This window comes from Asterias rubens, chromosome 4, assembly GCF_902459465.1.
Source record: "Asterias rubens chromosome 4, eAstRub1.3, whole genome shotgun sequence".
Taxonomy (NCBI): domain Eukaryota; kingdom Metazoa; phylum Echinodermata; class Asteroidea; order Forcipulatida; family Asteriidae; genus Asterias; species Asterias rubens.
In genome coordinates this window covers 5846579-5874010 of record NC_047065.1, presented here as the reverse complement: position 1 = coordinate 5874010, position 27432 = coordinate 5846579, and the positions used below count along the sequence as shown (strand labels likewise).

The following is a 27432-nucleotide window of genomic DNA, read 5'->3' as shown; positions in this document are numbered from 1 at the left end:
AATTAGATTTTCAGATCCCGAAATCAAGCATCTGAAAGCAGACAACTTCTTGTGACAAAGATGTTTTTTTCTTCCATTATTATTTCGCAACTTCAATGACCAATTGAGTTCAGAGTTTCACAGGTTTGTTATTTTGTCCATATGTTGAGCTACACCAAGTGAGAAGACTGGGCTTTGACAATTACCAATAGTGGCCAGTGTCTTTCAGCGAGTTTATTTTGCAAACACACTAGTTGTGGGGATTTGCTATTGTTGTTTTATTTTTACTTTTTCTAAAGAACTCCCTTGTGGTGACAACAATTAACAAAGAAAAACAAAAAATATTGTGGGAACCATTGCATTCAGTGATAAAGTACGATGTGATCAAGCAAAATGCTCATTTGTTGAACAAGGAATTTTCTATTTTTTGTATCCAATTTAAAAGAGCAAAATCTATGCTTGAATTATGTTAAAACTTCATGTTGATACCACCTTTGGTTTTAAACTTGTGAAAGCAGAAAGACCAAGGGACACCAGAGAATAAAACTGAGAATAAAGGTTGTATAGCTGACTTTTTTTATTTAAAATACAGTGGTACATTTTCTTTCCATGATAATTTTAACCCTTTTTCACTAATGTTATTTATCAAAAAGGAAGTTGGCAATATAGAACAAAAGTGGACACTATTGGTAATTGTCAAAGACTAGTCTTCTCACTTGGTGTATCTCAACATATGCATAAAATAAACAAACCTGTGAAAATTCGAGCTCAATCGGTCGTCAAAGTTGAGAGATATTAATGACAAAAAAAAACACCCTTGTCGCAAAAAGTTGTGTGCTTTCAGATGCTTGATTTTGAGACCTCAAATTCTAAATCTGAGGTCTCGAAATCAAATTCGGGGAAAATTACTTCTTCCTCGAAAACTACGATACTTCAGTGAGTGCCGTTTCTCACAATGTTTTATACTATCAACCTTTCCCCATTACTCCTTACCATGAAAGGTTTTATGCTAATTATTATTTGAGTAATTACCAAAAGTGTCCACTGCCTTTAAACTTTTTACAACAACAAATGTTTTGCTTGTTTCTCCATACTGATATGTTCGACAAACAACTCATTTAGCTCAATCGCATCCGTTTTTAATTTGTTTAATGTATTGTACTGACCTCTTCTTGAGTAGATTGTGCCTGAAACACCTTATCCACTTCAAATGTGGTAGTCCGCCCTTTGTTTTGCAAAAAGATAAGAGCATCATCATCATCGTCAAAGGTGACGGCACTTCTAGCCAGCGGGCCAGAGCCGTCCTCTCGGATGAGAGGACGGACCCTGCAGAAGACTCGAATACTTCCCTTGAGGTCGATAATCTCGTTGTGGTATCGCTTCCGCAGGGCCATCTCACGGTGATACTTATGCACCAGTTCCTTGTTGTGTTCTGTGAGATCTGACAGGGCCTGGCTGATCTGTTTGTGGGTTAAAAAGGGGAAAATTATTATAAATAATACATAATAAATAATTTGGGGGGCTAATCATCCTTACTCGCAGCTAAGAGCTGAATTGCGAAGGACGCAACTACAACATGTTTGAGAAGCTGGCATTCAAGGGTGCCTTTGGCTGCCAGCCACATCAACCCATTATGACCACGGAGCACAACCAAGATCAAAAGTGTTTGATTTTTTTACCATTGGAGGAAAACCGGATGGTTTGGAAAACTCTCATGGCACAGCAGAGAATCAACGCACAACTCAACTCACATGTGGCCCTGGCCGGGAAATGAACCGGGGTCACCTTGATGAGAGGCGAGCGCTTTACACACAAGCCAACCATGCCACCCATGAAAATATTGACTGCTATGAGGGACATAGTATGGAAATATTGACTGCTATGCGGGACACAATTAAAATTATACGGTAATGTCAAAACCATGACTATTCGCTGAGGGCATAAGCATTGTTTTGACATCACTGAGGGCCTAAAATTTTACATGTGCCCCGATTACTAAGCAGTCAATATTTCTTTTATATATCAAATAAATATTCTTCTAATCAACAACCCTGACTACGGTGAAAGGTCGTCTACGAACAAAGGTCGCGCCGTGACACGGACTGCTAGTCGTACATGTACATATATCAAACAGTACAAACGAATGACCTATTTGTGACAGTTATTTTCAGGGCAGGCACAATCGATTGACTATGTCCTGGGCATATGACGCCATCTTGAAAGAAAAAGGGGGCACAGCTATTTCCATGACTCCATTTTTAACCAATCTGATTCTATGAGGCCCGTTACATTTATTTTAGCTACAAGCTCTGCAGCCTTGTGTATTTTCTCCTCAAACAAGTCAAACTTGAGCCCTGGCCTACTACACATTGTTTTGCAGCTACCTACTGTACATTACATCATGTACTTAATAGTTACCTTACAGATTTTCTGAGGGCAAAACAAATCTGAAATCAAGGCCGAATTTTACAACGCTGTGTAAGCAGAAAATATAGTGAAATAAATAAGCAGGATGTCAGTCACAGACTGTCAGGTGACATTGAATTTTGGCTGGTAAGCTTATTCTGGTTAGCACAGTTTTGTTTTGCTTACCTGTAGCTACTTTTTGTGCCTATATAAGCAGCGCTTAGAACTTGAGCCCAGATTGAAATAGGAGTTACATGATACTGTTGTGATTGTTGTTAGTGTCTATTGTGATTATAAGAGATGTTAAATTTTCATCGGAGATAAAGAATATTAATTGTTTTTTGTTTGTTTTTTACAGTGCTAACACAAATCGGTGTATGGGTTAAAAAGAAAAAACGAAAAAAAAAAAAAGTTAATATTCTAGTGTAGGCCGTGACCGGTTGTGACCGGTGGCTGGGCAGCACCCTGCGGCCTGGCCATTCGGCAGTCCGTTGTCAATCTAGTCATGCAGTTGGTATCTATTTACTAGTCCTCCGTGTCGACAAGCCCAACGTGACTCACACTTGATTTAGGTACATGTAAGCACCTAAATACAACAGTACTTTTACACTGCTGCATTGGTCAAAGAAAGTTGCACTCAGTTCTACACAATGGTATAGACGGTATTGAATAACCCCTTTTTGCTATGAAAAATCGCCACCTTGTAGGGCAAACCGTATGCGCAGCCAAACGCGTACATCATCGAAGCACGCAGCACGCAACATTCCAGGTTTGATTTCTACGCAGAGATGCCAACATTGAATTTTAAAAAAGAGTAGCATCTCCCAAATGTTAAGGGCGAGCGCAGCTTGGGCTCCCTAAACCGATCTTTCTATTACTCTCTACAATGCTAATTAGCTCATTTTCAGGCATTGTTGTGAAATAACAATTACCTGTATGCATCAACAGAACAGCTACAAATGTTTATAATGGCCAGTGAAAAAAAAATTGAAAAAAACCCCTGATTTCCCTCATCTTCTGACTATGTTTCAAAAATAAATGTAACATACAAAAGGGTGGCCTTACATAAATGTAACATAAAAAAGGGTGGCCTTACTTAAATGTTTTTGTTTTAATGATCAGAAACGCAACAACAAGCTATTGGGAGAGTGAAGAAAAAAAAAAAAAAAAAACGTGTCCGGATTTTGGGCAAAAAATACGTGTCCGTGGGCATTGTCTGGGCATTGTCTGGACATCGGCGCTACAATTACTGGTAGGAAAACATGGAAACTGTCTAGCTTAGACCTCACAGGCCACTCAGTTGAAGGTATTTTTGTTCAGAAGGTCTCCTTTTATTTTGCCAAGCTTCGATAAAGTACATGTACAGCCAGCGTGGGCACAATAATAGTGAATACATGAGGAATGAGGTTACTGTGATGTGACACGTTAGCTCACACACAAACTCATTCCCCACGCACGTGTGCACTATTCCCCCCCCCCCCCATCGTGTATTAGAGATCAATGGGTACGATCTTGCAGAAATCCACTAGCGTAGAAAATGCACTCAGCCGGCCAGCCAGCGGGGGAGGGCACGCAACAATCATTCGGCGAGACACGTACATTGTTCGAGTGAATTCGCCGCTAATATTTAACACCGCGTTCTAAAATTAAAAGTGTTTTTTTTCTTTTCTGTTACAATTGTTTTGATATTTTTCTTAATTTTTATTTCCACTTCATAGCTCATTAGTTGTTTGCATGTATTGTACGATTTAATAAAATTATATTGGCCGGCTTGTTTGGCGTGTTTTATTGAGTATTATCGTAGTGTCGTAGTCACGGCTCGAAATCGTATTTGCTACGCCCAAATCGTGTATGTTGGTATCTCTGTCTACGGCACATGCTTGCACACGCACACGCACAGACGCCATCTTGTAGGTCAGATATTTGAGCCGCGTGACGTCATATTCAATACGGTCTATAATATCAAGTACACTTTTTAAAAACATAAACAAATGAAGTCAGAACTTTCATGAAAACCACATTGAAAAAAAAAGAAAAAAGTTTTTAGTCTTTACCTCTTGTTTCGTTTGTTCAATGGCGGCCTTTAGCATCGATGGGAACTGCGCACACAATGAACGAAGCTGCTGGTACTCCTGGGCAATGGTTACCAGTCCTGGTCGGATCTGGGTGAACTTGGCTTTCATTGCTGAGAAGCGTTGGTTGAGGGAGGAGGCTTTCTCATCGCCTTCCCTCCGGGCTTCGGCGACTTCCACCTCGGCACGCTTTGCAAGCGCGTGCATCTCCTGATCAAGGAGTGCCATGTGGGCATCGTGTTCTATTAACTGTGTGGATTGAATAATGGAAACAAATGTTAAATGGTGAACAAAGCTCATCAATGGCAGAAAAGATGAAATCCAGTAATTTTGTTTTTACCAACTGTCGTCATAAAAAAAACAAGCACAATTATCCTGCTGTTGTTTTTTAAATACTTGATAAAATTATGTGTGAGTTTCAGTAAAATCCCTGCAAGTAATTGTTTGTTTAAAGACAGTGGACACTATTGGTAATTGTCAAAGACCAGTCTTCTCACTTGGTGTATCTCAACATATGCATAAAATAACAAACCTGTGAACATTTGAGCTCGATTGGTCGCCGGAGTGGCGAGATAACTATGAAAGAACAAAACACCCTTGTCACACGAAGTTGTGTGCTTTCAGATGCTTGATTTTGAGACCTCAAATTCTAAACTTGAGGTCTCGAAATCAAATTGGTGGAAAATTGCTTCTTTCTCGAAAACTACGTCACTTCAGAGGGAGCCGTTTCTCACAATGTTTTATACTATCAACCTCTCCCCATTACTTGTTACCAAGTGAGGTTTTATGCTGATAATTATTTTGAGTAATTACCAATAGTGTCTACTGCCTTTAACCGTTTTCGGTTCAATTGGACATCACTGGCCAATGACCAAAACGCACCCAGTATAGCCCAAGAAAGCTCAGATTGGCATTTCATCATGCGAACCACAAAGCAGCAGTAACGATGCAACCAACGAAGGTCGGCAAAGGTGACTTGGACTATTGAACAAGTCATTAATTGGGATTTAAACATACCTTCTCCTATAAGAGATGTTAACTTTGTATCGGAATAAAGAATATTAATTTGGTTGTTTTACCCATACACCGATGTGTGTTAGCACTGTGTACTCAGTACTTTCCCAAGTCCTGTGATTACAGTGCTAACACACATCGATGTATGGGTATAACAGCCAAATTAATATACCTTCTCCTGCAGGGCTTTAATGTGCATCTTGGAGTGAAGGAGAAACCCTCCAAGAGCTACATGTATGGTGTTGGCGTAGTGTTATCTTTCTTTGCCTTCCACCTATTGAGGTCCGGTTCAAAATACCCTAGGGCACTATGTAGATTGGGTTTTCAGTCCCTACTTGACTGTGTTGGTTTTCCCTGGAATAATTCTCTAGGGTTTTCCTCACACATCTACAACTGAAACTTTCCTTCCTTGTCTTCTCTTCAATGGATAGTAAAGTGATACGGTTCTCTTTTCTAAGATCCTTGACTTCACAATCAGAATAAATGAAATAAAAATGAAATTATGATGCGATCGATAAAGGTGACTTGGACTATTGAACAAATCATTAACTGGGATTTAAACATACCTTCTCCTGCAGGGCCTTGATGTGTGTCTTGGAGTTAAGGAGTTGTTGTTCGGTGGCATCACATGATTCTCTCAGACTACAGAGTTGTCTGTTGAGTTGTCTATTTTGTTCTTTAGAGGTGATTAAGGCATCCTTATCCGCCTCTGACTCGACAGTTACTGTCTTGGTGACTTCAACAACCTTTAAGATTCCGAAGAGATGGTCAGTTTAGTTGCAACCTTTATCAGGGGTGAGATTCATTACTAACGAACAAGTTTGAAACTTGGATACAAATTCAAAGGTATACCAGAATGATGGCATTTCTACCTTTTGGTATACCCTGGGGTTATAGATTATTGGAAACAGTATCCAAAGCAATAGAGAAGTAGACAAATGTGCAGCATTTCTTTATTTGTGGAAAAAAAATATTGTCTGATTTTCTTTACCAGGCCGACATAAAAAGTCTGAATTCAGCCAAAAGTCCGAACAATCAAGGAAAACCGGACAGTCTGGAAAACCCTCGTGGCACAACAGAGAACCAATGCACAACTCAACTCACATATGGCCCTGGCTGAGAATCGAACCAGGGTCACCTTGGTGAGAGGCGAGCGCTTTACTCACAAGCCAACCGTGCCACACTATGCTATGGCTAGACTACCAAGTCATTAAGCCTTGAAGTATAGGAGCTCCTTGGCAGCACCCTTAGTAACGATTGTAGCCGTAGCTGAAGGAATCTATTCAAATACGGCCTTAAAGGCAGTGGACACTATTGGTAATTACTCAAAATAATTATTAGCGTAAAACCTTACTCGGTAACGAGTATTGGGGAGAGGTTGGTAGTGTAAAACATTGTGAGAAACGGCTCCCTCTGAAGTGGAGTAGTTTGCGAGAAAGAAGTATATTTCCACGAATTTGATTCCAAGACCTCAAGTTTAGAATTTGAGGTCCCGAAATCAAGCATACATCTTTGTGTGACAAGGGTGTTTTTTTTTTTCATAGTTAACTCGCAACTCCCACGACCAATCAAGCTCAAATTTCCACAGATTTGTTATTTTATGCATACATGTATGTTGAGACACAGCAATTAAGTGAGAAGACTGGTCTTTGACAATTACCAATAGTGTCCAGTGGCTTTAAAGCTTTACTTCTACTAAGTATTTGGACAATTCTATTATAATAAAGGTAATAATATAATATGTTTATATACCACAAAAACAACTCAGGCTAAAAATAATTGAGGTTTTGATTGCTTTTTTTCACCTATCTTGTTTACACAAGGAACATTCAAGTGAGCTACATGTATGTCAAGTGTGGACCAAATAAAACACGACGCAGTGTATATATAACAGTGAGTAGTTTTGTTCAAGCATTTATAAATAAATAAATAAATAAAGAGAACAAGCCTATAATGAATCTGTCCTCTTATTGTTAGCCAATGAAGTTCCCCAAGTAATGGGCTTACAATTTTCCATAAAGAGTGTGGAACAAACTGTATCAAGTGAACTGCACTATTTATGGAACTAACTACCCCCCCCCCAGATATCTGCTGACAGGTCACTATATACAACAGCTTCAAAACTCATTTCAAAACTGATTTGTGTGCTTTTAAAAGCTATCATCTATGTAACTCATTGTAGGCCACCTTGCTTCTGCATATCTCCTGCACCAGGGCTGTCTTTTAGACACACTCGGCACTTTTAACATGGCCACTATTATTGTTATAGAATGAGAGCGACTAGCACCCATTTCAGACAGAAGCTCCAGAGTGAGACCGAACCAAATTCTAAATTTAGTTCATGAAAAGTTCGACGCCTGAAACAGTTAGGAGTGACTGGACGCGCTAGAAGCCGAAAGATCAACTGCTGCAGTCTGTTGGCACAACTCTGGAGCGCCTTGGTTTCAGACGTCGATCTTGTCATGAGCCGAGCCAACAGAAAGGATATGTTAAGTTTGCCTGTCTGAAACAAACAGTTATTTGGATCGACCTAGAGTCCCTTCTAATCTTTTTGATTCGGCGTGACTCCGGTGCGCATGTCTGAAACAAACAGTTATTTGGGTTGACCTAGAGTCCCTCCTAATCTTTTTGATTCGGCGTGACTCTTGTGCGCATGTCTGAAACAAACAGTTATTTGGGTCGACCCAGAGTCCCTTCTAATCTTTTTGATTCGGCGTGACTCTGGTGCGCATGTCTGAAATGGGTGCACATTTACGTACCTGAGGGTTTGCCTTGAGGTGATCAAACTGCTGCTCCACAGCCTTGAGTCTGGAAGATTGCTCCTTGATGGCTTTCTCAAGACGGTGTTGCTGCCTCTTGTGGCTGGCCTCTGACTCTGCCATGACCTTGGACTTGGTGGCCATGTCTGCTTCCAGCTCAAGGATGCGATCTTTTAACCTCCTGTTCTCGCTCTCAAATTTCTTCAGAAGGAAATTATATAGGATTTGAGGCATTGTATGGTGAGGTATCAATATACAATGTATATTTGGTTTGCAGTAATACCATGTGAGTATCTACTTGCCAGGTAGAGTTTGTTTTTTGAGAACTGTCTTTCTTTATTCTACTACCGCCAAGAAGATTTATCGGATGTTCGGGAGACTTATCAGTTCTGCAAAGAACTGTCGTGCTTTTTAACTACTACCTGAGCGGGAGGTATAGAAAATTGGCTGGGACTACTACTTTAGCTAATGCGGAGTCAGTTTTTGAATTGGTCTCACCGTCTTGACTAGCTTGCTCTAGTCATTGCAGGAGGCATTGGGAAATATTGGGGTTCAGTTTTTTTAGGGGGACTCACAACACAATATGACAATCAGGTGTGATATTTGGTCCATGGAAAAAAGTACATGGAGGAACATTTTATCAAGAACTTTGGGCTGACTTTGATGTACACATGGTGTACGTGTGCTCATATAGATATTTCAGGCTTTATGAAGAAAATTGTGCACATGACATGGTAGTTTGGCCGGTAACCTTATTCTGTTAAGCTTAATTTTTCTATGCTTAGCTACTTTTTGTACCAATGACTTGCTTTTTGGGAGAATAAATTCAGAAACAAAATAACTTAAAGGCAGTGGACACTATCGGTTTAATAATTACTCAAAACAATTATTATCATAAAACCTTTCTCGATTCAAGTAATGGGGAGAGGTTGATAGTATAAAACAAGTGTGAAATAATAATAAAATAATGTGAAGACTAGTCTTTGACAATTACCAATAGTGTCCAGTGTCTTTAACTCTGAGCACGATGCGAGGCTGTACACACAGTAATCCCCTGGTGCTGAATTTCCCTGTGTGGCGTTACTAAAATAATTTTTTCCCAAGACTTTTGCTGTGTGAAGAAAGTGTTTTGGGCTAAAATTGCAAATTAAGTTTTTTACTCAGTATTTTATTTCCCATCTAATGCAGTAAACATTATGGTTTTTGGATAAAGAATAACCGAGATACGCTTATTTCATTACCACTATTCTATTACCCGCCGCCAAGCCTAGTTGCTGTCGATTTTTATCTGGGCCATCGTCCGATCCAGACCCATCGCTGCTGCCATCAGACCCATTGTCGTGTTGATGTAATTTACTTTGTTACTTCGCTTTTTGATCGGAAATTGCGAGAAAATTTGGGACAAAAGATTGTTTTTCCCAGATGAAATATCGTTGCATACATGTATAGCTATACTAACATGCAGCCGGATGAGGGTCAGGGGTCAATAGTTTCCCCGAATTCCTCATCTATTTACTCGCAGTACTGCTGGGCGACTGGAGTCGCCGAGAGCGTGCAGGGAATAAACAACAAGCTAGGCATCTGTGGTCGCCGATAGCGTGCGAAGGGTTAAAGACGAGTACATGTAGCAATAGAAATGAGGGTACCTTAAGTGCTGCAGCATCTTTCTGCGATGTCTCCATCTCTTGTTGTGCCACCTCTTCCTGCATCGCCTTCGCCATCAGCAGCTCAGCTTCGTATCTCTGTAGCTCCTGCTTCAGTTTCTCAATCTCTTTCTCGTTGTCAGTGCCTGCAGATATTACCTGCTGTGGACCCAAAATATTACAGGTCAGGGACTATGAAAACAAAAATTTAAAATTAAATTATTGTAAAAAGCATGTCCTTTCGTTTCAGTCTTAAAAATAATAAATAACTTTCGATTTATATAGCGCCTAATAACTAACACTTAATTCTCTAAGCACTTTACATTAGTGCCCTGGTCATAGGGCCAAACAAAAACAAAACCATCTTCGCAACGCTGGAGGACAACCAAGAGGGATTTTTTTTTTTTTTAGCAAGCGCCATGATCACTTTTTTTGTGGAAACTGCCGCTATAGAAGACGTCATAATTATTATTATCATACAAAATGTTAAGAAGAAACTATAAATACATGTAAATAGTAAACTTGCGGGTATAACCATGTGTAAATCTCTTAGGGTGAGTGTTGGCTCTGAAAAGAGCCGGTTGGGTCTCAAAATACAAAATAACATTTGGTTTGTGCCCCTACACCGATGTGTATTGTTAGTTATCACACAAGCGCAAGAGGGCCGTGTTGAATATTGGAAGCAGCCGCACTATATTTTCAGTATTCCACGAGAAGGCGTATGATAATGAAATTCTTTACACGCGAACTGGAAGTGCAGGCAATACACGATGTTTGAACAGCTGTACGTTTTGCATTGTAGCTTTACATAGTGCGAAACACGTAGTTAGAACGGCGCAATATAGGGGGCAGACAACACAGTGTGTATCACAATTCTTGTTTCTATGGGTCGACCAATCAGAATCAAGGGTATTTTAAGCACTGTATAACTTTCCTAAGACCTGTTAAAAAAATCCACTGGCCTCAGCTGTTGAAAAAATAGGAGTCAAACTGCCTCTAGCCACTGGCTACACCAGCCACCAGGCTACATGTACATGTAGCTCGCTGGCCCAGTGTTAAACTCTAGCCTAACACTGATTATAGGTTCGTAACACATTTGAGTGTTACTTACATGTATGTGGATTTTTGTCCACAGGGTTGGGGGAAGGAATATACAGTGCTTTATAGACCATATTGAATAACCCCTTTTTGCTATGAAAAGTCGCCATCTTGTAGGGCAAACCGTATGCGCGTCCAAACGCGTACAACGAAGCATGCAACACTCCCGGTTTGATTTCTACGGCACATGCACGCACACACACACGCACACCCACAGACGCCATCTTGTAGGTCAGATATTTGAGCCGCATGACGTCATATTCAATACATTCTATACACATCGATGTTAGGGTAAAAACAAAATGATACTCTTTATCCCAGTTGCACAATTAACATCCATGAAACCACGACAGAAACACTGTGACGATGAAATGAGAATAGATAAAATTTGATTAGAATTAGAATTTAAGATTTGAAATCAGGCAGAGGATTTCGGTCGTCCATCTTACCTCGCCGTTGCGTAGTGAGCGTATCATAACATGTGCCTCGTTCAACTCTGACCTGAGCTGGGTCATGTCCTCATGTATGCCCTTCTTCTCGTGTTCATGGTCTTGTTCCATGGAGACAAGCTGGTGCTCACCGGCTAGCTGCTTCTCCCGAATGCTGGCCATCTCTGTCTGGAGACGATCCAGGGAGGAAGCCAGCTTCTGGACGTTGTCGGAGAGGTTGGAGTTGCTTAGGGTAGGGCTGGGGGTGTTTAGGGTAGGGCTGTTGTTGCCTACGAGATAAGGTTTGCAAAATATTCACTTCCATTTAAACAAGCTGAATGAATGTAAAATGGAGGTACATTTCCAATTTTTGTAGTGGAGAAATGTTTTTATAGAAATAAAGCAAACAAACACACCCTCCTGTAGACTTGATTCGAGTCCCGTTCTCGTGTGAGAGGTCCCTAGCTTTTGTGGTCCAGAGAATGGGACTTGATGAGGTGGTTTCTACTTCTGCATGTTGTTATAGAAAAATCTCCCCAAGTGGGGAGATGTACACAACCAATGGGAGCGTGGAAGCGCTGCCCCACTGGTGAAATATTCATTATACTCTGTGACATTACAGTGCAAAACATTGTAAGTGCACGCGTCTACGTCTAGACACGTGCGGGCAAACTCATCAGCAGGCAAGGGGTATGGGTATTAGAGTCATTGAGTTGTACTTCCCAGATATTCAAAGTTCAAATTTTGCACCAAAAAAATAACCCAATATACATTTATGTTGTACACTTTTTTTGTAATTAATTGGCGTTGATTTTTTGTGAGTTCCCATTACCACAGCCTCTGCTGCCCTCTTGTGTCCTGTACCTTTGAGTTCGCTCTCCAGCTCGAAGATCCTTCCCTCTTGCTCCTCGATGATGTCTTGGAGGTTTCTGATGAGTTGTCGCTTTTCGTTGAGATGTGATTCGTGCGTTTTTCTCATTATCTTGATCTGCTGCCATTTGTTCGCCTGCTCCTTCTCGCATCGTGATCGGTATTTTTTGGCATTATCGCGGAAGTTCTGAAACAAAGAGAGAGGGGAGAGATACAAAAAATGCAAAACAACAATATTTTTTAAAATAATTTCATGTAGTCTAAAACCTTTTAGATGAAATGTGTGAAGGCTGCTTCTTTACAGTATGCTACTTTTTGAAGCAGACTCACTCAAAAAAAGAAAGATCGTATGCTACTTTTTGAAGCAGACTCACTCAAAAAAAAAAGATCGTGAGCCAAATCAGAAAGGGCTAGTAAAACAATTACAAAAGCTTTAAAAAAAAATCATGAGATGATGACTTTCAAAACTTGCGCTTCAGCTTTTTGCAAAGTAGCTCACCAGGATAGTAAACTGTGCATTCTTGTCTTCTAACAATGTTTCTGGTCTTAAGTGGTCAAAGTGTCAAAGACCAGTCTTCTCACTTGGTGTATCTCAACACATTATGCATAAAATATCATGTAGTTGCTAGAAAATCATGAGAGAAAAAACACCATTGTTGGACGAATTTGTGTGCTTTCAGATAGGAATACAAGAATTTTATTATTATTTAGTGAGAAATTACCTCTTTCTCAAAATCTATGCTACTTCAGAGGGAGTCGCTTCTCACAATGTTTTATACTATCTACAGCTCTCCAATGCTTGTTACCAAGTCAGTTTTTAAGTTAATAGTCTTGCAGAAATGTGGATTTACCCGTCAAATTTGAGCCCTGCCTTTATAGTTCTACATACAGCTAGTTTGTATGGGTCTTTGTTGGTTTCTGATCAGCAGAGTGTGGGTTCAAATCCCCAGCCGTGACACTTGTGCCCTAAAGCAAGACACTCAGCCATTGCTTCGCCGTTGGGATGGGACGTAAAGCCGTTGGTCCCATGTGTTGTGTAACGCATGTAAAAGAACCAAGTGCACTTATCGAATAGAGTAGGGGTTCGACCCGGTGTTCCTGGCTGTGGCTGCTGTATGCGACGTAGAACCTTGTAAACCCTTATAAGGTGCTAAATAATTGGGTCTCAGAATCCATCTCTGTAATAACCTCTATCTCTCTGAAAGTTTGTATATATACTCAGTGCCTTGCGTATCTTGTGTGGTAGATAATGCGCTATATAAGACTTCAAAATTATCAATATTTTTATCATAGTAACAGTATCTTAAAGCCATTGGACCCTTTCGGTTCAGAAAAAAAATAAAAGTTCACAGATTTACAAATAACTTACAGGGTTTACAGAAGGCAATGGTGAAAGACTTCTCTTGAAATATTATTCCATGAAATGCTTTACTTTTTGAGAAAACAGCAAAACAATATAAATTCTCGTTAACGAGAATTACGGATTTATTTTAAACACATGTCATGACACGGCGAAACGCGCGGAAACAAGGGTGTGTTTTTCCGTTGTTTTCTCTCGACTCCGATGACCGATTGAGCCTAAATTTTCACAGGTTTGTTATTTGATATAGAAGTTGTGGTACACAAAGTGTGGGCTTTGGGCAACACTGTTTACCGAAAGGGTCCAATGGCTTTAAACGGTTCTTCCAAAATAATTATTGGAAGAAAAAAATTAGGGGGAAAAAACAAGATTTTGTAACAAGTAATATTTATACAGCGCCAAACTCGATACTCAAAGACAAATATATAAATATACACTACATTAGATGAATTAAAGAGATTAAACGGCCCACCTTGACTTGTAGGATTAGGTCTTCTCTCTGCCTGTCTTTCTCTTCAAGTTCTTGGCGTAGGGCTTCAGCATCCTCTTTAGACAACCGACCTGAGAGACACAAGATTATAATCATTCCACAATTGCACAATAGTGATAAATATTATACACATATTGACTGGCAATGAGGTAACTAGTGTACGTCTATTCCCCCGAGGGACTTGAGTGACCACAAGAGGGACCTATTTCCCGAGGCCGAGGGAAATAGGCCCCTCTTCTGGTCACTCATAGGCACTTATATAGTGTTTTATAACACAGCTCGGTCTTAAATGTGAAATAAGAACAGAAATCTGGAAAAAGAAAGGGAGTTTTGTAGTTGCTGTTCACGGTTCAAGTCAAGAGAGGGCGCTGTCACCGGGCATTATTCTCAAAGACTAGTGCCCGCTGCGGAACTAGTTCCCGCAAAACACGCGCGCAATCACTAGACTATATTAGTTCATCCCACGTGACCGTGTTTCAGCCAACCAGAACACAAAAAAAGTTAGAGGTGTGTTATAAATTTATGTATTACTATGAGAACATAGGGCAGACAAAAAAGGCAGAATCACACTTTGAATTTACTCTGGGCTACAAGTGTTAGCAAGTTACGGAGACCGTGCCTTTTCCAGCTGCGCACCACGTCTCTGGAATTCCTTGCCAGACGGGGCACACCTGATCTGTCTGCATTCAAACACAACCTCAAAACTCATCTGTTCAATTTGTCAGCTTGCTAGCATCCGGCGCCTTTGAATGGTACCTTCCAGATTCTGTGCGCCTTATAAATTTTATGTTATTAGCATTATTATAATTACTCTAACGAGTTTTGCGACACTGCATCATGAGGCATTGCATTTCATGGAGAGAAGACAGCGGAGTTAGTTTCAGTTTAAGATTTCTGAGGGAAACCACACAAAATTGTTCCAGGGAAAACCTACGCAGTTAGATATGGAACCCAACCCTCATAGTGCCCCCAGTGGGATTCGAACCGCGGTCCTTGAGGTGGAAGGTCAGGAAAGATACCACTACGCCATAGAGTTATATATATAAGAACTAGAGGGCGCACTGGTGATTTTGCTTGCACAAACGCGACGGGACCGCAAGATGACAAGCGCGCCATTCTGTAAGCGCGTTGAATATGAAATACACGTTTGAGTTTTTTTTATTGAAGTTCATGCAATGCTGTTTGTTCAACTTACAAAATGGCCGCACAAACACACTCTGTGAGATGGCTGTTTTGTCAACTTAGAAAATGGCCGCCTGCGCACATGCCACCAAAATCAGTTTGCAGTAACACAATCTACTTTGCCAAGTAGAGTATTCTTTGAGCTAAACACAGTTCTTCTTTTAGAAGAACCAAACAGGCCCAATTTCATAGTGCTGCTTCAGCAGAAATTAATGCTCAACAACTTTCTGCTAAGCAGAAATGGCAGGATACCAGTCACAAATTGAACAAATGACATGGTAGTTTGGCTGGTAACCTTATTTTGGTAAGCATAGTTTTGTTGCGCTGATGCTACTCTCACACTATGGAGAATATGCCAGCGAATGTGCTTACGAATGGAAATATTTGTCAATCGCTCAAACTTCGCAACATTCGCCGTGTTTTCCTAAGTGTTGGTAACAAATTCGGAATGGTCACAAGTCATTCTCCACCTCCTTACGAAGATCGGTCAATTTATGCTGGTCTCACATGGTGAATATGCTAACGAAAGGAAACATTTGACAATCGCTCAAACTTCGCAACATCCGCTGTGTCTTCGTAAGCGTTGGCAACAAACTCGGAGCGTTCACAAGTTATTCCCCACGTTGGAGCCATTAACTTTTTCTTAGTCATCTACAAAAATGAACTGAGTTCAGTTGTAATAGATTCCACATTCATACAGTTACATTGTGCTAGTCGTTATATTAAATTACCAAAGCAAATATTCTGTACACTTGCGTAGCTCTTTGTGGAATCACCATAATTAGATTATTTTAATATGACGCACATAAAAAAGCATGCAAATTATTCAATTTATCACAATGGACAGTATGCCCTGGAACAAAAAATGAAAACAGTTGCTCATAGTATAGTTTTTTTGTTTTGTTATCCTTACACCGAGCATTGAGCACTGTATACTCGGAACTTTCTCCACAGTTCTGTGAAAATATGGCCAAAAGGATTTTAGTACTTTTTCAAAATGTCCATAAATTTACATTCAAATTACAGGGTTTGAAGATAATGACAGTGGAAAGCTTTCCCTTCAAATATTACTTACTGAGTTGCTGTAGTTTTTTGAGAAATGAGTAAAACATTGTCATGAAATATACGTTTGTAAATGCTTAAAATAATTTTGGTCTCATGAGACCAAAATTATTTTCATTACATTGTTTTACTCATTTCCTAAAAACTACAGCACCTCAGCACGTCATATTTTCAGGGAAGCTTTCTACTACCATTATCTTCAAACTGTGTAAGGCCGTGTCCGAAACGACGACTTCGGCTACAGCTACGTCTAGATCAGCGCGTCTACCAGTGTTGAAGAATAGGCAGACGCGCGCGATCTAGCCGTAGCTGTAGCCGAAGTCACCGTTTCGGACATGGCCTAAGTTTACTGTAAATCTGTGGATATTGTGTTTTTGTCCTACAAAAAGTACATGTACATACACCCTTTAATCTATTGTATGAATCAAAAGACATTATAGAAAAACCAGGCACACATTTTTAGATAGTAAACACACTGTCCTTAGTTTTGGTTAGTTTCAATCGAAATAAGCCTCTTATGTTCGTTTTATTTGTTTAGCCTTTCAGACACACTCTTCTTGAATATGAATTTCAGAGGGAAATATTTCACACCAATCTTTAAATGCTAAATTTCAATAACTAAAATTAAAAAACAATATTTCATTCTTACCGATCCTGTATAAAACCTAGAGATGGCATCATAACAAATTGGATAACAAATATTCTGCAGAAATAACTTACAGTTTAACATCCACACAGCACAAAGGGAGGAAATATTTGAGATGCAGCTATTTCAGAATTGACGTGTCAAGATAGCGTCAAGACGCTGCCAGGCGATTGTTCACGATACCCGACTACCAGCTACCCGCAGTCTACAATGCAATTGTAAGCACACTCATTATGCATGAGGTTCTAGCATCACCATGACCGCCAACATCATCGAGCAACTACAAGTCATTATGAGCTGATGTCAATTTGTAATATCATTTCTTTCGTTCGAATTGTAATTTTGTTATTTTCATGCTGCGTATGTCAGCACATTGATTATGTCAACATCCACTCTGTATGAAGACGGACTGCTCAATTTATTATTGGAACCTAAGTAATTAAAATATCATTTACATAATGGGTCAGCACAGTCTGGGAGATGTGAGACTTGCACCAAGTCCCTTGTGGTGTTTAGTCCGGAGGGAAGACATTAGCTATGCACAGAGCAGTGATTGAAATCGACTGTTGTGAATGACTCATTCAAGTCTAACTCTTCAGGGAGGAGAGATCCCACATTTCTCCAATTGTCGTCATTTGTGAGCGAATGGAAAACTTTGAGGGGGGTGATGCGCCATCTGCCGCATAATAAAACAATTTCATATTTCTAGTCATGCACATGCCCAGACAAAATGGTAATGATCCCCATTTGCATCCATATTGTTAATCTTTTTACAAAAGAGTACAAGAATTCACTCACCCCCTGTGTGCATTTTAAAGGATTCGGGTACTTTTTCAAAATGTCCATAGATTTACATTAAACTTACAGGGTTTGAAGATAATGGTAGTGGAAAGCTTCCCTTCAACATATTATTGACTGAGGTACTGCAGTTTTTGAGAAATTAGTAAAACAATCTATATTTGGTTTGCGGTAACACCATGTGTGTATCTACTTGCCAGGTAGAGTTGTTCTTAGGGAACTGTCTTGCTTTATTCTACTGCCGCGGAGTAGATAATCGGAGGTTCGGGAGACTTCTCAGTTCTGAAAAGAACTGTCCTGCTTTTTAACTATTACCAGGGCGGATGGTATAGAAATTAGACTGGACTACTACTTGGCTTATAGGATCGTAATTAACTGTTCTGCCGCGGAGTCAGTTCTGAATTGGTCTCAACGTTTCGACTAGCTTGCTCTAGTCATCGTCAGGAGACTAAAAAATAAAACAATGTAATGAAAACACGTTTGTAAATGCTTAAAAAATAATTTTCGTCTCATGAGACGAAAATTGTGTTCATGGCATTGTTTTACTCATTACCCAAAAACTACAGCACCTCAGCACGTTATATTTTGAGGGAAGCTTTCTACTATCATTATCTTCAAGGTGTGTAAGTTAAGTGTAAATCTGTGGACATTGTGTTTTTTGTCCTACAAAAAGTACATAGACCCTTTAACAGGCTTACGTAGTACACATGTACATGTACATGGCATACTTTGCAATGCTTCACTACGTCATGAACGTAGCGCATTAGGTTGGGTATACATGTAGATAATGCTTGATACACTTCTTGAATGTTCATAGAGAGTCTTATTCCCTGATTAATGCTTGATACACTTCTTGAATGTTCATAGACAGTCTTATTCCCTGATTAATGCTTGATACACTTCTTGAATGTTCATAGAGAGTCTTATTCCCTGATTAATGCTTGATACACTTCTTGAATGTTCATAGAGTCTTATTCCCTGACTGAGATGGTGAGTGCATTCAAAGTGTGGGAAGGCATGTGAGTAACTATCCATCAAAAAGAGGAAACGAGAAAACTGGGCAAGAAAAAAAAACAAGGAACAGATAATATTGCTACACTTTTGTTCACAAAAAGTGAAGAGAAATAGAAAAGAAGAAGGAAAATCAAAACCCCCAAAAGAGGATGTCAGCTTGAAAGAGGAAGTCTAACATGCCTGTTTTAAACCAACATCTCAATGCTATGTTATTGACCCCACTGTTCAATTTTCACTTTTTAAAAAGTTTGTCCTTAGTGTATTTTTTAAACACAATATTGTTTAACTGCTGTTGTGTTGTTTTGTATTTTGCAAGTTGCTACTATGCATTTTAACGAATGTAAACCAACCAGCAGAATTAAATAATTAATTACATACATAGCTCTTAAATCTAATAAAACGCATGAGTGACAAACCAGTATTCTACAGGCCTTCTTTACAGACTGTTACACGATAATAACCAAAACGAAGGTTTCCTTTTTTCTGCATCGTTGATCACTACGAAGTCTATTGTAAACAACAACAAAATTTGGAGGCCAGCTGGATTTTTACACATCTTTTTGTTTAAGCAAAGCCCACTCTGCCAAAAAAAAGGGCTTCTAATTTGATTTTTTTTAAATCATTTTGAAAAGTAAGGACCAAGGCCAGGGCAATGGAGGCAAAGACAAGGAAGAAATATAAAATAAAAACCACAATTATAGGCCTACAAAGTTATGTGATCTTGAGTTTTTGAATAAGAACCCCTCATAACAGACTTTTAAATTTAAATTGATGACTATTTGATATCATTAAGTATTTTTATACCTTATAAGAAATATAACACAAATGTGTTCTCTCAGTGCTTGTTCCAGAAATAGCTTAAAGGCAGTGGACACTATTGGTAATTGTCAAAGACCAGTCTTCACAGTTGGTGTATCTCAACATATGCATAAAATAACAAACCTGTGAAAGTTTGAGCTCAATCGGTCGTCGAAGTTGCGAGATAATAATGAAAGAAAAACACCCTCCGTCACACGAATTTGTGTGCTTTCTGATGCTTGATTTTGAGACCTCAAGTTCTAAACTTGAGGTCTCAAAATCAAATTCGTGGAAAATTACTGACTTCTCAAAAAGTATGTCACTTCAGAGGGAGCTGTTTCTCACAATGTTTTATACTATCAACCTCTCCCCATTGCTCGTAATCAAGAAAGGTTTTATGATGATAATTATTTTGAGTGATTACCAATAGTGTCCACTGCCTTTAATGTGAAACTGTAAAAAGTGTCGTCTCATTCTGATTCTGGTCTTGTTAAAATTTCTCCGGTCCAGTAAATGTTTTGAGCTACTGTGTCTTGTGCAGTCTTGTGAATTTGTTCCTAAAATTGTTGCCAAAATGTTCCTCTTTTTTTTACTTGGCATTAAACCATTGGACACCTTTGGAACAGTCAAAAAAATCACAGATTTACAAGTAACTTACAGGGTTTACAGAAGGTAATGGTGAAATACTTCTCTTGAAATATTATTCCATGAAAAGCTGCACTTTTTGAGAAAACATTTTAAACAATTATCAATTCTCACTATAGAGAATTACGGATTTATTTTCAACACATGTCATGACACGGCAAAACATGCGGAAACAAGGGTAGGTTTTTTCCGATATTTTCTCTCGACTCCGATGACCGATTGAGCCTAAATTTTCACAGGTTTGTTAAAACAATAAGTTGTGATACACGAAGTGTGGGCCTTTGGAGCAACACTGTAATTACCGAAAGTGTCCAATGGCTTTAAGTCAAGTGAGCATATCACAGATAACACAATTCAGAATTTCTGAGTACCCCAAATAACTGTACCCTGCTGAGTATTGAAGTATATTCAGACATTGACAATGACGTTGGGGGTTGTCAGCCTTTATTGAGTCCAGAAGTATCATAGTATGAAACATTTCCTACCGTTGATCTTGTGTGAATGTATTTGTATCTGAAGCACTAAAAATCCAAAACCTATAAATCCCTCACACAAATACTTAACATGCCTGTGCGGTTTTGACCTTTGTAAGCACCTTTTTAATCTTGTAAACTAATTTAATTATTTAAAATATCTTACCTGCTCCTTTTGATTCATATTCATCGCTGGAATTGTCACTGTCACTGTTTAAAAAGTCATCTGGAAGCAAAACAAATAACTTAATTAATTTCAACAAAATGTATCATCTTCATGCTGTATGCAGTTGCTATAAAAAACACATAAATAATAGGCCCCCCCTACTTATTGAAAAAAACATAAAACATTAACAGAATATTAAAATCAGCGCAAAAAGGATCCCCCCCCCCAAAAAAAAAAAAAAAAAAAGCATTTGCTGAAGTTTCAACTTATGTATGCATGTACATTTAGGCCCTAATGTAAAAAATACTTCAAATAATGTGGAAAATCCTTTAAAAAAAGAGGCTTGCATTATTCTAGATCCCAGAAACTCCCAGATGTTACAATTTTGGAGGTTTACAGAATACTCTGATCATTACTAGAAATACAAGTTTGGACACAATGAGGACTGAGTAATCATTTCTCCCTTCTCTGAAGACAATTTGAAGGCTCAAAGAGTTTTTGAGAAAATCTTGAAATCGGACACAGTCTTGAGAAGTAACATACTTTAAATGTACGTATGTCTGAAGTTGAAAGGATTTGTTTCAAAATATTTCACTGTGAAAGCTGAGGTCTGGCCCTGCACTTACATGTAAAAGCTTTTTCTAAAGAAGCCCACCAGGCTAGTAAATTGTGCATTTAACTTGCCCCCAGGGATTTGTTATAACTTGCCCCAATGTGTAATTTGTGCAAAAGGTTGTAATCCGATTGCTATTAAATTTGTGCATAGTTGCCGCTACGCGGCGCTATACATACGTATGATTTTTGGTTGTTTGTTCCGAACCAGTAATTTGTGTGATTTGTCATAATGTTATACTTTTAAAATACATCAAATGACAAGGATCTATGTCAGTAGTATAAAAAAAAAATATTAAGTGGCTGTAATTCATGAAATGGAAGGAATATTATCGCTCGGTAAAATTTGGACTATTCCATTTCACTGGGCTTCGCCTCGTGAAATGGAACAGTCCAAATTTTACCTTGCGATAATATTCCTCCCATTCCACTCTGAGCCACTCAATATTTGTATACTATTGTTCAATTGGTGTCTATTTTGTAACAACAAGTGTTCCTGTGATTGTTGTGGCTGTGCACTTATCTGGTTTGCTACTAAATGGGCGAGCAGATTCAAAAGAAACCCTACGATTGCTGTCCTTTTAAAAAAAACTTCAATTATCACCCCTTGTGTATCAACAACTGTGAATTTCTACATATCATCTACAATGGTTTCCATGTCAACCATCACAAAGCAACCTAAACTCTGTCAGCGTTACCAGGGACACATTAGTCGAGGCTGTTTGCTGATTATTATCCTTGTTTGGGACAAACGTGTATGGACTGGCACTAACTAAACATACTGCTAAACACTATATGGGCCTCCATACCATGCATCCATTGTGGTGTTAAAGGCAGTGGACACTATTGGTAATTGTCAAAGACTAGCCTTCACAGTTGGTGTGTCTCATCATGTATGCATAAAATAACTAACCTGTGATAATTTTAGCTCAAGCGGTCATCGAAGTTGCAAGATAATAATTAAAGAAAAAAACACCTTTGTCACGTGAAGTTGTGTGCGTTTAGATGGTTGATTTCGAGACCTCAAGTTCTAAATCTGAGGTCTCAAAATCGAATTCGTGGAAAATTACTTCTTTCTCGAAAACTATGGCACTTCAGAGGGAGCCGTTTCTCACAATGTTTTATACCATCAACCTCTCCCCATTACTCGCCACCAAGAAAGGTTTTATGCTAGTAATTATTTTGAGTAATTACCAATAGTGTCCACTGCCTTTAAGGACACTTCCCAACTCCAATTTATGGTTGAGATTTTGCAATCATTCATCAGCAGGGATTATCTTAAAGGGAAGATTACACGTTTGGTAATTACTCAAAAACAAATATTATCTTGAAAACCGACTTGGTAACGAGCATTGGAGAGCTGTTGATAGTTTAAAATATTGTGGGAAACGACTCCCTCTGAAGTAACATAGTTTTTCAGAAAGAGGTAATTTATCACTCAAAAATCCAACAAGGGTGTTTTTTCTTTCATCATTTTCTTGCAACTTTTCTGACCATTTGAGTTCAAATTTTCACAGGTTCGTTATGTTATACCAAATGAGAACACTGGTCTTTGACAATTACCAAACGTGTACACAGGGAATGTGTACCATTGGTTTTTGGAACTATTTTATTTGTTTTAATCAGCATAAATGCAGTCTAAACGGTGCATTCGATTAGCTTCCCATGGTCGACCCTGATGTGACGTATTTTATCCAGGACGAACGTGGGCACACAATTACCCCACATTCGTCCTGGAAAAGTGGCCTATTTTGTTTTCTAGTTCGAACGTATGCAAATGTTTAACCACGCTCCACCTGAAAAAAAACCAGAAGTATCTTCACGTGAGACTTCTCGTTGTGACGTCAGTGCACCTCAGGTTAGCCCCAAGTGACCCTATCCACAAGTGGGGGCTCTTGGGGCTGGCCCGAGGTGCACTCACTTCACCACGGGAAGGCTCACGTGATGATGTGTCTGGGGGGTTTTCCAGGTTCGAGGATGAACCTGGGGTAATTGTGTGCCCACGTTCGTCCTGGAAAAAAATAAAATACGCCACATCGGGGTCGACCCAGGGAAGCTAATTGAATGCACCCACTGTATAACAAAACTAACAAACCTAAAAAACTAAAACCTCAAAAAATTTGGGCTCCATTTGTTGTTGAAGTTGAGGGATAATAATGAAAGAAAACACCCTTTTCGCACAAAGTTCTGTGCTTTCAGTAAATGCTTGATTTTGAGACCTCAAAATCTAATTCTGAGGTCTCAAAATTAAGTTCGTGGAAAAAAACTTCTTTCTCAAAAACTAGGTTACTTCACAATGTTTTATACTATCAACATCCTTCATAACTTGTTTTAAACGAGAAAGTTTTTCTACTAATAATTATTTTGGGTAACTACCAATAGTGTCCACTGCCTTTAAGTCTTTGTGGTTAAACCAGCCCTTTCTACCCACAGCTTTGCCTTCATTGTTCATTTAAAGGGAAGGTACATATGTTTGGTAACTGTCAAAGACCAGTCTTCTTACTTGGTGTATCCCATCATAACCGTAAAATAACAAGCCTGTAAATATTTTGGCTCAATCGGTCATCAAAAGGGGGAGAAAATGATGAAAGGAAAAAAAAACCACTTGGACGGATTTGTGTGCTTTCAGATAAGAATAAAAGACTTCTACATGTACATGTAGCTACATGTATAAGTCTTTTACTCTTTTAGTGAGAAATCACCTCTTTCTCAAAAACTACGTTACTTCAGAGGGAGTTGTTTCCCACAATGTTGTATACTATCAACAGCTCTCCAATGCTCGTAATCAAGTCAGTTTCTAAGTTAATTTTGGTTTTGAGTAATGACCAAACTTGTACCTTCCCTTTAAATTGCATTGTGCTTTCTGCTCTGCCACTCTCTCTTTTCAGTTATTTCAACTTGCCGGCTAGAGTTACACCGGTATACTTGTTTCTGTGTGGTGTTCTGCCACTTACATGTATGTACAGGTAGCCACCAAGAAACACTCTGCTAGTAGTATAGTGTCCAAATGTCACAGGCCATTTACTTGTTTCTGCATATTTGGCCAAATAAAACTTTAAAAAATAGTTGATTGTCCCCTCCGTCATCCTGTTTTGAGGCTTCATCCTTTTTTTATAATATTTTTTATTTTATATTTTTATTTCAAAAAATTTCTGTGCATTTCTCATTAAAGTTACTCATCGTTTAAGAACTTGTCACTAATTAAAAGTAAGTGGTAACCTTAAACTTAAGAATTGGTAGCCAGTTTGAATTAAAACGCTTAGGGGCCACCTTTGAAATAAATAAAAAATAAAAGGGACGATCAACTGATATTTATTTTTGGTTGGTATAAAGCAGTTTGCAATGTCAGCTATTTCTATTTTCTCCGTAAAAAAAAGTTACATCAGCCAACATTTGGCACATTGCACAAGGAGCCCAAAGTGCAGTTTATTTAACACATCGTTCAGTGTTGACTCATTGCTATTGTTTACATTTAGACAATAGAGGGCTTTGTTGATGGGGGGGGGGGGGGGCGAGGAATTGACTTACATTACAACAGCTAGTAACAGCTTGGTGTTATTTCTTAATTAAGATGGTTCTTTGGTAACTTGATAATGCTACACCAGCTGAAACTGAGCTTGATGTCTAACAGTATTTAGTCTGGACCATCTCAGAATTCGCAATTAGCATTGGCCCGGTCGCCAAATTCAAATGAAAACGGTGGCGAGCGTAACATCTGTGAGGTAGTGTGGGGGAAGGGGCAGGGGCACTGGTTTCCTTTGAAAGGTTATTCTAGAAACAGAATGATTTTTACTAAGCAAACATCAATTCGTCAGATTTTCAAAGAAAGTTTCCAAACAAAGTTGGATCTTCAAGCTCTGGCGTTTCCGATCAGCAGAATGTGGATTTGAGTACCAGTCATGACACTTGTGTCCTTAAGACAAGGTACACGTTTGGTAATTGTTGCAGACCAGTGTTCTCACTTGGTGTATCCCATCATGCACAAAATAACAAGCCTGTGAAAATTTGAGCTCAATTGGTCATCGAAGTTGTGAGAAAATGATGAAAGAAAAAACACCCTTTTTGGACGAATTTGTGTGCTTTCAGACAGAAATAAAAGACTTCTAGCTAGAAGTCTTTTAATATTTTAGTGAGAAATTACCTCTCTCTCAAAAACTACGTTTTTTTAGAGGGAGTCGTTTCCCACAATGTTTTATACTATCAACAGCTCTCCAATGCTCGTTACCAGGTCAGTTTTTAAGTTAATATTTGTCTCGAGTAATATATAGATGTAGGAGCAGGATAACACTATCTAAACGCCAACAATAATATAATCCCTTCTTCCAAATATCTCTCTGAAGAAATACTAAGAAAGGTCTCAGCTTACCATCAGATATTCCTAGTTGCTCCTTCATGGTGTCCCATTTCGATGGTGTAGGGGAGCGCAGATTGCCCGGCCCATTTCCACCAGAGGATGCTTGGTACGTCTTTGGCGTGTTGAAGACAGCATTGTTTGCTTGCTACAAAGGAATATGGATTGCGCAGAAATATTTCACAAAGTTACTAGGTGACTTTAGTCATGGACAAAGCTATACATTCAGCTACCTTCGTTATTATAGAATCAACCATGGAAAATGTATCAGCACAACTCTCAGTTTTTTTGTCAAATACACCAAATCGCATAGTTTTGTCAAACTGAGTTAATTTTGTCAGGCTCACTTACTTTTAGGAACTCATTGAAACAGGTGATAAAAACAGCTGCTGAACTTCGATTAATTGGTATATGGCAGTCCTACTACTTGCTGTCAACTCACCAACTTGCCATCAACTCGCCGAAATTTAACCTAAAACTTACGCGAATTCTCTTTTAGCCATTTCTTTACAGTTCTATGCTTCTTTTGTGGATTTTAAATGTATGGAGGAGTTGACGGCGAGTTGACGGCAAGTAGTAGGACCCGTAATGGATGTTATAAGGACTTTTGTGATATTTTTGAGGTGGTGACACTGAAAAAGATTCAGTTTACAATGCAGGACCCCACCCATCTAAATCACCTAGTTAGTGTGAAGAAGTCCGGTAGAACTCTAGGCCTTTCAGTCAAACAATTTAAATAGGAGATCATTCTTGGCAGATTCCAATATCTTTTTAGTTCTAGGTTGCAACTCTAATTATAGCAAAACAGCTACACTTGTTGACTTATTCGTGTATCACTCATTTACGTGCCTTTTTAATTTTCAAAACATGAGATATACATACGGTGGAATTTCATTTGTTTATTATGATGAAGAATAATAAATGTTCAATCATAGATAAAAAGGATGAAAAACATTTTTCCAGGAAGTTAAGTTTAAAAAGATCATCAACAAACTGAAAAGTTCAATTTTCTTTCTAATCTTTAAAACTTACCCTGTATGCCATACTGTAGCATGTGGATGAACTCAGCAAAATAGAGATTCTTAAAATTCCAAGCGGCCAACTGGTCCGTGTGGACTGGACGTGTCGGTTGATTGACTTAACGACTCAACCAACCGAGCACTGAATCATCACTGGGTCGCTACTACTTAGCTCTCCGACACAGCAAAGTAGATAATTGACAATCACTCTGTCAACTTTCCCCCATTCAACACACTCTTTGGAGAGTCATTGGGCAGATCAACTGTACACGTACATGTAGTTCAACAGACAGTAGCTTCAGTGGTTATGCTTCACTTCCTCTGTCCATGTAAGAAGCTTTTTGTCCACCATCAATGGTCTCCACTTCTCTCAGAATGTGGTTGCTAAGAGAGGCAAATATACACTGGTATTAATAAAGTCACCCCTGAAACTGTTCAGGACAGATCAAATAAAGTGTGTGCAGTGGGTTATTCAAATAAAGGCTGGACACTATCTGAAGCACAGGTAGGGGGAAAGAGTGGGGGGGGGGGAGGGTGGCTGATAAGA

General features: G+C 39.0%; 1 protein-coding gene across 2 annotated transcripts in view; it reads right to left on the bottom strand.

Annotated features, from left to right (window-relative positions):
• The window catches only part of LOC117289527 (kinesin-like protein KIFC3), a 34972-nt gene extending 7835 nt beyond the window's left edge, over window positions 1-27137 (bottom strand). Inside the window, exons 1-11 of one of the 2 annotated variants that reach the window (XM_033770672.1) lie at window positions 26899-27137; window positions 25882-26014; window positions 20904-20963; window positions 14102-14190; window positions 12264-12456; window positions 11421-11689; window positions 9877-10035; window positions 8231-8431; window positions 6038-6217; window positions 4440-4706; window positions 1146-1439 (exon numbers count right to left, since the gene is read on the bottom strand). In XM_033770672.1, the coding sequence (XP_033626563.1) occupies window positions 1146-1439; window positions 4440-4706; window positions 6038-6217; window positions 8231-8431; window positions 9877-10035; window positions 11421-11689; window positions 12264-12456; window positions 14102-14190; window positions 20904-20963; window positions 25882-26014; window positions 26899-26910 (1857 nt within the window). In that variant the 5' untranslated portion in view covers window positions 26911-27137. Of the gene's footprint in view, window positions 1-1145; window positions 1440-4439; window positions 4707-6037; window positions 6218-8230; window positions 8432-9876; window positions 10036-11420; window positions 11690-12263; window positions 12457-14101; window positions 14191-17083; window positions 17391-20903; window positions 20964-25881; window positions 26015-26898 lie in introns of those variants that run through there. The other variant, XM_033770673.1, reaches the window with a different exon arrangement.
• Between the last annotated feature and the right edge of the window lie 295 nt (window positions 27138-27432).